This window comes from Coturnix japonica, chromosome 4, assembly GCF_054131305.1.
Source record: "Coturnix japonica strain WE chromosome 4, WE-NBRP24, whole genome shotgun sequence".
NCBI classification, from domain to species: domain Eukaryota; kingdom Metazoa; phylum Chordata; class Aves; order Galliformes; family Phasianidae; genus Coturnix; species Coturnix japonica.
In genome coordinates, this window is record NC_140666.1 from 68,571,896 (window position 1) to 68,584,098 (window position 12,203).

Here is a 12,203-nt window from a genome sequence, read left to right on the forward strand (position 1 = left end):
TTTTACTCCTGACGCAATGTCAACAACTTTTGGTTTTCTCTTCTAGGCTGAACTGGAAGCTTTTGAAAACAGATTAAAAGGACGAAGAAAGAATAAGAGGAGAAGAGATGAAGTAGAAATTGAACAGTCTTCATGGCAAAAATATAAAAACCTCATTATGCTGCCAGTGTTTGGAGTTGCTGTTGTGATGGTAGCTTGGCTCATGGTCTACAATGGCTGAATCATCTCAGTATTCAATATACCTCAGTTGGGCTTTAGGTGGCTATTATTCGTAGAATGTTTAGTTTGTATGCCACACAACTTAATATGCATAGTTTGTGTATGTACACTATTTGCAAGGAAAGTGAAGAGGAGGGAAGAAATGTCACCTTTTGTGTTATTACATTTGCAGCACAAAGCTGAATTCAGACACTGAAGATAATGAAATAGTAAATTTTAGTTGACCCTGAAGTGCTGATGTAATCTGTCTGAGCTGCATTAACATCTTTACTATTAATATATCATTACTTGTCCTTGTTGCCATTTCACAATATTAAGAATAGCTTAGTATAAAATGCTTTATTGAATATTTGTTTCTCATAAAATCAACTTAATGTATGGTTAAATATAAGTATTTATAAGTTAGTTCCTTGGTTACATCACACAACAATTTCTGTCCTTCACAGCAGTTTTACTTGTAACTACTGACAGACTTCAGATCATTTAAGTTTTGAGCATTTCAATGTGGCCTCTCACATTGAAATTTTCTTTAGAGGAAAGAAATGTGAAATGTCTCTCAATTCATCTATAGTGCAAATAATTACATTGGCCCCTTGGGAGACTTTTTCTTTTTAAGTGTTGTTTTTTCAGTGCTTGGTTCCTCAAAATCAAATCAACTGAAGACTTGATTTAGTGGATGGATGCATACACTGAGCGTAGGTGTGAAGTGCTTTCAGCATAGTCTCATTGTTTTCCTTGTAGCCAAGGGCAGAAAAGCAGATTGAAATTAAACTTAGAGCATTGCTTCTATATTTTTATAGAGAACTGTCACATTTGAATATTTGCCTAGATGTACACAAATGTAAAGTAGTTGAGTAGTGTACCAGTACAGCTATATGTTATTCTGAAGCCATCTGGATGGTGCTTTCCAGTAGTGTATGAACTGTCTAGCTAATCCTTTAAATATTTGAATATTACTGACAGTTTCAAATGCCTTGCTTTGGGAAATGGAGTGATAGGTAGAACCGTCAGGTTTACATGGCTTTGAGATTACAAGAAAAGCTATATGGTCTCAGCTGAAGGGCTGCAAGTTAAGTTTGAGGTATAGGGGAAGAATCAGAAGATGATTTTATTTTATTTTTTAAATCTCTGCTGGAAATGTTATGCTGATATTTGAGCAACGGTGTGTATCCAAAGAGTGCTTCACAAGATCCTTTGAAAGAAGAGGTACAAAGCTTGCAGTTCTTGGAGTTCTGACTGTTCGTTTTCCTCCCAGAGCAATTGTAATTTTAGCATATAGTTTCTTTGCAAATGCTTGCAAAAGCTGCAGGACTGTTTGTGGGAAGGAGAAGAGAAAATTGCAGCTTGTTTGGGAGCTCTTTCACTCAGTTTTAGCCTACATTTAAAAGGAGTCGATCTGAGCTGATACCCAAATTGGAATTATGGTTCAGCAGCAGGAGAAGCAAGAAAAGCTACAAAAGGCAAAAAAAATTCTTGGGGAAACCAAGTTTGGTGAAAGACAGATGAAGAAAATTTGGCAATTTTTGGCAAGAATGAGTGCTATTTGGGAGGATTATATATATATGTTTATATATATATAAACTGATGATAAAAACTCTTACTGATTCTGTTGTGGTTTCTTAGGCTGTTTAGTATGTAAAGTGTGGAATAAAAGTTAGCGTAGAACTGAAATTTCACCAGGTGTTTGAAATTGTATCTGTTGAATTCTCTTATTTCCTAGCGTAAGGAGTGAATCATTTCTTGTTACTTTAACTCTTTTCTGTAATACGGATGCCTGCGAGGTAATTGCACATGTAGGTGTTGTTTCTTTACCCAAGTGAGGTGATGCCATTATACGACTGCTTGGGCCTAAATTCTCCCATCGCTGAGAAAAAAACAAAGGAGGGAGTTTTTTTCTTTGTTTGACTGAAGTAAAACATGATTTATTGTCTAAAACTACAAAAAAGAAGTTTTTGTAGCTGGAATATTTAGGTTAAGGTGAATGGGAACATTGTTGAAACAGCTCTTGTTTTATGTGAACGTAAGCCATTTTTCTATGTACTATAAGCTATTTCTTAGAAACAAGTACAATGTAAAGTTTCTCTTTGCCTCTGTGGCAAAGAGAAGAATTCTCTACAGAGCTGTAATAATGAACTGCACTTGAGTTACATGTTTGAAGTGGTTCTTAGTGTACTTTTCTGCATATTTTGCATTATTTGTGTGACATACTAGAAAGGAAAAGACTTGCTTCCATTCGACCATCTTTATTAAAATAAGGAAGCATACAGATCCCTAAAATTCATTCCATTCACATGTGTGTACGTAAGCATGTGTTCCCTTCAGAGATTCATCTCTCTCCTGAACCTTGCATATGTGAAAAAGCCATAGTTTTGAAACTGTATTCAAAATAGTTCTGCCTGCTGAACCAGATAGATGTTTGTTGGCATTAGAAGGTGCGTGGGCTTGAGCAACCTGCAGTTTTAATGAATCTCTGTCTTTTGTTTGTTGCTTTAAAATTACTTTTACAGTTCCTTTTAATATTTCCCTTTTGTTTTTGATTGGAGCCCCACACGTTGCGAGCACAGCGGTTGTGAAGTAAAAGGTACAGACGGAATCATCTGGTATTCGGTATGTATGAAGTATTTAGGTTACAAAAAGATACTTTGAATGCTAACAGTTGACAACAAATAAAAGGCAAACTGATAGATGTACATCAGAACTAATGATATAATGTGACCTGGTGTTGGAGGGATATCAGAGATGAGCCTGATGATGGGGATGCTTCAAAATATGTAGATACGTGTAAAATAAAGAAAAAACCAACAGCCCCAAAATAACCAATAACTTCTGGGTTGGTTTTTTTGTTGTTGTTCTGATTCCAAACACGTTCTGGTTAGCACTAATCTCTGTACTGAACTGGGGTGATTACAAGTTGTCAGTATTTTGGTCTGGAAACTCCTTTGGGTGAGTTTGTTTCCCTGTAACAGTAACGAGACTTTTGTGTATGTTAATTTAGTGTAAAAACCAAATCATACAATAAACACATCCAAAACTACTTGAACATCTGTTTGTTTTCTAAGGCCGGTATCAAAAAGCATCAACCTCCTCCCAGGTAATAACAGCTGATGTGCAGGAATGGAAGTGGAAGTTCTAGTCATGCTTTTTCTCCCTCCTTTGGCAGCAGTAGTTCCCACTGCTCATATTAATACTGAAGTTACGTAATCACGTTCCTTCATGGCGGTTCTAACAACGGCTTGGGAAGCCAATTAAGATAAAACAAATGGGAGTGGGTTTAGTGGACTATTGCTTTGGCCTCATAAAAAAAAAAATAAAAAAATAGACACGTAACTGATTTATTAGACATCTGCTCTGAGAGCACTCCTGGAATGTCACTATGCAGATAGCAAAATTTGTTCTTGAAAGCTTCTATGCGTGATTATGGCTCTAAAGCACTGAACTCGGAGCGCTTGCCATCTCAGCAGTTCTGGTTCCGAAGTGTATCAGCGCTGCGTGCAGCTTCTCTGCAGGTGATGTCTGGGTTGGAGCGCTCAGCCTGAGGATGTTCCTGTGCCAGGCAGCAGAAGTTGGAGCCGTTTGGAAGCTGCTCTGGTGTGTGGTGTAGGATGGGGTGGGTGTTCTTAGGTGGGTGTTCTTGGGTGGGCAGGCTGCATGTGACCGTGGCAGCAGTTCCTCTCCCAGTATCCCTCTTCTGTTCTGATTTCTTTCTGGTTATTGGGCACGGGTGTTTAATTTGCCCTCTTTTTTAGTGAGTGGATGGTTTACATTTGCGTCTGCCCTTCCACTTCAACTTGGTCAATCACCCTAAGAAGGGGAAAAGGTGATACTGTAGAGGTCTGTATTTAGTAGGGAGGGAAATGTGAAACTTTAAGTTATGTGATAACGATGAGGTGTGCTTCATTTCCTCTAAAGGTAATGTTACTACTCTGAGTCGACATGTTTATATGTTCTACCAGAAAACAAGTTCCTACCAGAACTGGGGTATCAATATTGAATCACAGAATCAAATCATAGAATCCTTAAAGAGTTGGAAGGGACCTTTAGAGGTCATTTAGTCTGTCACAAACAGGGAATATGAATATGGGCCACGCTACTGAGGGCTGTGGCTTAACTCAACCAAGTGTTATTTAATCTAAATAATTGTTCCTCAGGCAATATTTCTCATAAAACTGCCAAAAGCAGAGCTCAGCTTAGGCTTCCTCTGCGTGCTGTACATTGGCTGAATCTTGTTAGCTATGAAACAGCATCAGGGTGGCTTTCCAGCTTGAGTGAGTTGCCATGAGGCTGTGAGTAAAGATGGGGTTGGGGTTTGGAATTCATTATTTCTGTTGAGAGAATGCAGCCTCCCACCAAGGCCAGGCTGGCCATAGCCTGAACCGTACCTTTTCATTTTTGGTTTTCATTTGCTCTCGCTGTGGTTTTCTCCACGGGGCTAATGAATCTCTGTAGAATGCTGTAACAATAAATTTTGACTTGATTCCTTTTGTTTTTTAAATCAGTGTAGCCTGTATTATTTATGTTACACAATGTCCAAATTGTCTAATGCATCTTGCTTCTGTCTTCTGCCTTCCTTTTCCTACTATTTGTGCAATTGTTTAAAAAGAAAGAAGCAAAAAACCACAAGGCTGTACCCCCTCCAGAGTAGACTTATGTTGGGTAAAAGGGTGCGGGACTGAAATACGGTGGGCAAGAGTTACGTTCAGTGGCGTTTCAGAAGCACAAAATGCCCCAGCTTTACATGCGAATTAAAAGTGACGCACCCTACAGCCGAAGATAAAGTAACATATAAGTGGAACAGAAGCCGGCTAGGAGCTGAGAGGGAGTTTTTGACTTAAGGTTTGCTTATAGGCATGCCTGCATCTGAATGGTGTCATCCTGACTGACAGCCAGAATCGTGATCAGGGATAGAAGCCATACTCATGTCGAACTGTTTTAACGTTTTGAAGGACTACTTCAGAAGCACTGGGACACACACACACACTAACAACTGGGAGCCCTTCAGCTCTCGCGTGTAATTCCAGAACGCGGTCCTGGCGATGCTATTTTGTGGCTGCCGGAAGGGTCCCAGACTGCTCCAGTGGTGCCGTGGCGTTTGTTGCGGAGTTGAGCACCGGGCTTGACAGCTCAGAGATGCGCAAACCCTCGCCGACCGTGACTTCAACGGGATCTCTCTCTTTGGAGCCGAGGAGAATGCGCCAGGGAAAGGCACTCCGCAGTGCTCCGAGAAGGAAGCGCCGGGCCGCCCGTAGGCACTAAACTTCCTATCTCAAGGAGAAGCGAGAGTCGCTGCGGGCTCCAAACCCGCACAAGGAGCAGCAGGGAGCCGTGCGCGTTCTCTGCCACCCACGGCAGCTCCAGCCCGGGGACACGGAGCTCAGTACGGAGGAGGTCGGGGTGGGCAGGGCCAGCCCCAGCCCCGGAGCCGGGTGAGCCCCCCGCTGCCAGCTGGAAGGCTGAGCGGCGCCCACCTCAGTCGCCCTCCCCAGGGGACGGCGCTGAGGGTGAAGCGAGCAAGTAGGCTGTCCCTCAGCCCGTCCCCAAGGGTAGAGCCTTTGTGTGGGAAAGGGGTGGGGATGCGGCGGTTTTCTCGCGGAGGTTTATTATTATTGGGCGGGTGGAGGGGGAGGGGGGCGCACCGAGCAGACAAAATGCGGAGCCCCCCACTCCGCGCCCGGCAAGCGCGTGTGCGCGTTCGGGAGGAGGGCGGCTCGGCGGCGGGGGCAGAGAAGAGTAGGGGGACGGGAGAGAGCGGAGAGAAGCCGGCGACAGCGCGAGCATGCTTTCCATGCAACAGTTCCCTGCCCTACCCGCGGAGGAGGAGCGCTACCGACAGGTCCTCTCCGCCAGAAGGGTAAGGCAAAGCCGAAAGCGCCGGCAGGCTGCGACCGAGGACGAGCTGCCCGTCCCTCGCCGCTCTTCTCTCGTTCCTTGGGCTCGGGCGGGCGGCAGGGCGCACGGGTCAGCGTAGAGTGGGGAGTCCCGTACCCGGCCTTGTCGCTGGAGGGAAAGAGCGAGGGTCGGGGCTCGCTAAGGGGACGCGGTCCGGAACGGCGGGGAAGAGGTGGCCGTCCGCCCCACCTGCCTTGCGGAGCTTCGCCGCCTAATCTCTGCTAATCTGTGCGCACTGCTGCGCGACGGGAACGCGGAGACGGCCGAGCTCGGGGCTCGCTGCGCAGGTGGGTCGCGTCACCCACGGCTCGGTGCCTCCTGCCCAGACCCGGCTCCCACGGAGTCGGCGGGGAAAACGAAGAGTGCTGACGAGCCCGTTAATTCCTCCTCTCCTATCAGCTCAGCAGCCGGAGGTGCGCAGAGCCCGGTGGCAACAGGTCCGGTCGGGCTTTATGAGACTAAGGCTGGGGCTTGGCCTCCGGCGGGACCCGGCCCGTGACCCCATCCTCGGCGTGGAGCCCTCCCGTGCCGCGGCTGTACGCCCGACGGCACCGCCGGTACCGCCGGAAGGTCATCCCTCGGAGCGACACAGAGAGGGGCCGGGAAACTTAAAGAGTAAACGAGCTGTTAGTCCTCGCTGGGAGAGGCAGGATAACCGAGCGACTGCGTTCCCAGCTCCCCGCATGCTCCCCAGCGGGAAGACCGAGGTGGAAGGGAGGGTCGGCGGCCGCGGGGAGAGCCGCTGGTACGGGGGCCAACGCGCTGGGGCTGGGGGACAGCGGCTGCCCCTCTCACCTCTGGCCAGCGAGCAGGTGTCTGCCCGAGCCCCGGGACGGGTCACGCCGCAGGGCGGGTGTGCGGGAGCGGCTGGAGGCTGCGGGCGCTCCGGTGTCAGGGCACTCGGAGCAGCACCGCGCACTGCGTGACCCAGCGAGGTAATGCACGCGATTTGCCAGCTTCGCGCTTTTGCACATGAAAAAGACGGTGGCGGAGCTTCCTGCGCTGTGAAATCGTTCCATATGCGACCCAAATGGCACGGTGGCGTTTTTAGAAGTGTTCCTAAATAAGGCAAGAGTACTTTAATTGTATCAATTCTCCACCCGATTTAAAACGCAGAATCCTTGGATACATTTCATGGCAGGCAGTTAATTAATTAACGATTTTAATGTAAAACTATTAGCAGTCTGGCTGAGGTGGTGAAACTCTAAGTACAATCAAGTACCTGGAGCTTTTAATGCATTCGTGGGGTCTCTTGGGAGGACTTAGCTTTCAGCAGTAAAAATGTAGGAGTGGATTTTTCCATACGGCCGCTTACATCCTCTCCATGTTCTCAAAGATGGTCCCATCAGCAGTACTAAACTGCAGTTCTTAGTTTAGTTATTGTCTTGTATATTGTATATATGTATGCCTCAGTCTGGGCTGTTACCAGCCTCTCAGTTGCTGGACCTGTTGGGGTACAGGCACAGTTGAATGGCAGTATCAGGGGATATTTAGGTATCCCCTAAACGTTTTCTGCAATGAATCACCAACCATGGTGCTTCTCTAAGAGGCGGTAACATTGCCTGAATGCTCTGGTCATCTGCATTCTGCACAAAGCTTCTCTAGGGGATAGTGAAGACCCAAACACTGTCCAAAACTTGTTTAGGAAGGCAATGCTTGTGACTTCCCCAGTGACACTGAGGCCTTTCAGCGTTGTGCACCATCCTCACTCCTCATGCACTGTTAGTGCAGCCAGCAGCACTTGTTTTCCTGAGTGGGCTCCTGGGACAGTGAGCCAAGTTGCGCGGCTCACTTTCCCAGATTAGAGGAATCTGCTTGTAATCTATTTGTACCTGATAGGACCATCAGGGCAAAATGTTGTGGGTGCTTTTCCCCCCCCCCCACCCCCACCCCCACCCCCAAGTCTTTTGGAGCCCAGAACTATAACACATCAAAGAAAGCATTCACCTCCTCTCCAAAAGTCTTTGCTGGCACTAAGCTGTGTGCCTATGGTAGATAACTTGAGCATGTGGTGAATCAAGAGTAGAAGGTAGCTTCAAATATGTCACAACTGAAAGTGTTCTCTAAAATGTGCGGTACATGCTGGGCAGCTTAATGTACCTGCGACTTTGTTTATCCATTGCTTATATATATAATGATGTTTGCAGATATAAAGGAAAGACAGGACTGTAAGCAGTGCCAGTAATTATTTAAAAATGCATGCTTACTTGCATGTAGGAATGTTTATTCTTCCATTCTTCCTCCTTATTCCCCCTTCCCACCCCCCCTCCCATCATTCTCCCCCCCTTTATTTATTTCTTTTTCTTTTTTGCTAAGCTGGCATACATGTTTAAGTCTTAGCACTCTGCTCCCTCGAGGAACATTAATGTCCTGTTGTTATAGCAAGCCCGTATATAGTTGTAGCATTCCTTCTCATTTGTGTGGCCAAGGGAGGAGCGTTCTCAGAGGCTGAGGTGGATAAAGAATCACTTCTGTTTTCTCTGTCAGAATCAACAGAGAAGATGGGTATGCAAAGCAGTGTTGGAGTGCTTAGACCTGGTGAAGAATCCCAGCAACTGTTGTGCTTACCACGACTCACGTGGTCTAACCAATCAATGCTGAATTCTACATGAGCCGCTTGTGCCCAAGTAGAAAGCCAGTGCTTCCATAGATGTGGCCCAGTGGCTCAGATGGAGGCCCAGCTTCAGGAGGAACTTCAGGCCATCCCAATACAGAAGGCACAATGCAGGAACTGAGGCACTTCCTAAGGAGATGGGAAGCTGCAGCTTTGACCTTCACCTGGATTGGGGGCTACAGGTACCAGTACTCCTGCTTTCAGGCTGAACAGGGTGTGCTGTGAGGCAATTACAAAGGTGCTATTACCTGGTGTAGTTGATCAGCTTTTAAATATGGCATGTACTTCTACATTGAGTGGGAAGAGCTGAATCCTTCAGCATGTCAGGTGTTATTGGCAGATCATAGAATGGCCTGGGTTGAAATGGACCAAAATGACCATCGAGTTTCAACCCCCCTGCTATGTGCAGGGTTTCCAACCACCAGACCAGGCTGCCCAGAGCCACATCCAGCCTGGCCTTGAATGCCTCCAGGGATGGGGCATCCACAACCTCTCTGGGCAACCTGTTCCAGTGCATCACCACCCTCTGTGTAAAAAACTTCCTCCTAATATCTAACCTAAACTTCCTCTGTTTCAGTTTAAAACTATTCTCCCTTGTTCTATCACTGTGCTTATGTCCTATCAGATGCTAATGAAGCCAGAGAAAGGCTTTGTTTTTGATGGCCAGCTGTGGTTTGGCAGTGCTGGGTGTCAGGCCACATGCAGTAGGACAGTTGTAGGCATGCACATACAGCCTGGACCCTTCCAAATGTGGCACCTCTTGATTTTTAATTGCCTGCAGCCAAACAACGAGGAAGAGCTGTTGCTGCCGCCCCCGGCTCGCTGCCCCGCGACAGACGAGCATGACGCTGGCCGCATCCCTTCGCTCTATCCCCCGCCCCTCTATAAATAACTCTTGCCGGGCTGACCCGTCAGATTCCCCCTGCAGAGCGGATCCCCTGACCCGGGACGCCTGCAATGGAAAGTCTGAATGCAAAACATACCGTCGTAAAAATAGCGCAGCTGGGGAGCCCCCTCCGCACGTCCTGGCGGTGCCGCTCCGACCCGCCCGCTCACGGCTCATCCCGGGACAGCGGCTCCGCTCGCACCGCCGGCCCTGAGGCGTTTGGCCGCCCTGAGAGCCCTCCCTGCCTGATGTAGTACCATGATGCTAAATTCTTCCCCACCCCAACCACCTTTTAACTGTCAGAACTGGCCCTTCTGGCCAATGCTTTCTAATCGTCCAACGTGAAAGAAGTAACGATTTAATGTCCTAAATGCACCACCAGCAACGAGACAACAGTTTAGCAAGGACTTAATGCTTTAAAAAGAGGCGAGGAGCTGCCTCTGAGGTAACACACGAGATTTCAGTTTGTTCCTCTGTTGCATGGAGGATCATATCACTGAAGGGAATGACTCTCCTCAGCTGTGCTCTGAAGCTGCTCTAATTTAAAGAGATGCTTGTCGTTATTTATTTAAGTATATAAATAACATGCTGCTATTTCTGGTTGTTTTACCTGCACAGTTTGAATATTCGAATTAACAGCAGCGGTGAACACAGAAATGTGGTATTTGGCAGTTGATGTGCTTCCAGCTTTGGTGTATCTACATTGCGACCCCTGGGGGGTCCTGATTGATGAGAAACTTAACAGGAGTCAGCAGGTGTGCTCTTGCAGCTCGGAAAGCAAATGGGATCCTGGGCTCCATCAGGAGAGGGTTGGCCAGCACGGACAGGGAGGTGATTGTCCCTCTCCACTGTGCTCTTGTGAGGCCCCATCTGGAGTACTGTGTCCAGGTGTGGAGCCCTCAGTACAAGAAAGACATAGAGATTGTGGAAAGGGTCCAGAGGAGGACCATGAGGATGGTCAGGGGACTGGAGCACCTCCCCTATGAGGACAGGCTGAGGGAGTTGGGTTTGTTCAGCCTGGAGAAAAGAAGGCTGCGGGGTGACCTCATTGCAGCCTTTCAGTACCTGAAGGGAACCTATAATCAGGAGGGGAGTAAACTCTTTGAAAGGGCTGACCATAGCAGGACAAGGGGAAATTGTTTTAAGTTAAAAGAGGGAAGATTTAGGTTGGATGTTAGGGGGAAGTTCTTCACTAGGAGAGTGGTGAGGTCATGGAACAGGCTGCCCAGGGAGATTGTGGATGCCCCGGCCCTGGAGGTGTTCAAGGCCAGGTTGGACGGGGCCCTGGGCAACCTGATCTAGTAAACATGGAAGTCTGGTGGCCCTGCCAGGCAGGGGGGTTGGAGCTTCATGATCCTTGAGGTCCCTTCCAACCCGGGTCATTCTGTGATTTTGTGATTCTCTTTCTCAAACCTGTAACACTCAATTCTGACATAAGCTGAACCTAGTGTTTAAAAAAAAATGAATGTGCTAAAATCTTCCATGTCTGATCTTTTTTTGATACCCAATAGATTTAATTTAGCAGTGTTTTAATAGCAATAGTAACAGCTCAGATTGTCATTGCCCTTCACCTCATATTACTCTTTATTTCAAAATAGCCTATGCTGTCACTCCAATAGTACTGAAAGTTACTTGGGAGCACTTTGTAAGAAATGAAACTTATTTTTCCCTTTCTGCCTATGTGTGAAGCAGTAAAAAAAATCACTTACCTGTTCCTCATTAGGTTTCAGAAATGAGTCAGGGCAGTTTTTGGAAACAGAATGGCTGATAGCACTGAGAAGCTTTGCATCCCAGGCCTCTTCAATCTGTGGTTCTGTATTCGAATAATAATGGAGTAAATGTGTTGTGTCTGCTCAGGAATTCCCTGAGGTATTGATGTGCTCTATTTTCCATTGCTCGTTCTTCCAGCGTCATGTCTTTTGCTGTATGGATTATTTTGCCTGTGTTAAAGTGGTCATAGAACCAGTGTGACCTGGAGATTGTAGGTGCAGAACATGCTAGCAGTTGCCAGGCTTTCCTCAGTCTTCTCCATTTTTCCATTTGCAGGAAGAAACGCAGACAGCCGAGCCCACCTTGCTTTAATAATGTGTTCATTCTTGATGTCGCGCAGTGCTTAGAGACATCTAAGCTGAGAGTTGGGTTGCTGTTTGGAAGATGTTGGTTCCATGCAACTATGAAAACAGGATGGATAATGTATCTGAAAGAATATTGGAAATTGCAAAGTACCTTTATTTATTGATCTGTTGCTAAATGATCTGTGGTAAGCATGCCACAAAATAATTCAGCAGAAAATGCCTTTTTAAAACACAGCTTTGTTTTTGCTCAGCTGTTTTAAAGATATAAGTTGAAGTAATATGTAATGCATGCAGACAGGTCTGGAAAAGAAGTCTGAGGTGATGGTGGAATCTGTTTAAAAGTCATTAACAATTCTTCCTCTCCCTTGCGAAGTCAGTGTATGTAATAGTGTTGCTAGTGACCTGGAAGGTCTAAGAACCCAGATGGTTTTCATTTGCTTTTTCCTCGTCACAGATAGAATTATTATGTAATTCTTTTAAATTTCCAGTGAATATGTGAATGGGAGGAAAACTGGCATCTGTT

At 46.4% G+C, this 12,203-nt stretch overlaps 2 protein-coding genes across 4 annotated transcripts in view; both read left to right on the top strand.

Annotated features, from left to right (window-relative positions):
* Window positions 1-3,253, top strand: part of NFXL1 (nuclear transcription factor, X-box binding like 1) — a 44,141-nt gene extending 40,888 nt beyond the window's left edge. Inside the window, exon 22 of the mRNA XM_015862239.2 lies at window positions 47-3,253. Coding sequence (XP_015717725.2) covers window positions 47-220 — 174 coding nt within the window. The 3' untranslated portion in view covers window positions 221-3,253. The remainder of the gene's footprint in view (window positions 1-46) is intronic.
* Window positions 3,254-5,851: 2,598 nt separating this feature from the next.
* The window catches only part of CORIN (corin, serine peptidase), a 114,196-nt gene continuing 107,844 nt past the window's right edge, over window positions 5,852-12,203 (top strand). For all 3 annotated transcript variants that reach the window (XR_014945982.1, XM_015862236.3, XM_015862237.3), the window contains exon 1: window positions 5,852-6,067. Coding sequence is in view for 2 of the 3 variants with exons in the window: in XM_015862236.3 (XP_015717722.2) it covers window positions 5,993-6,067 (75 nt within the window). In the remaining variant the exon portion in view is untranslated. The remainder of the gene's footprint in view (window positions 6,068-12,203) is intronic.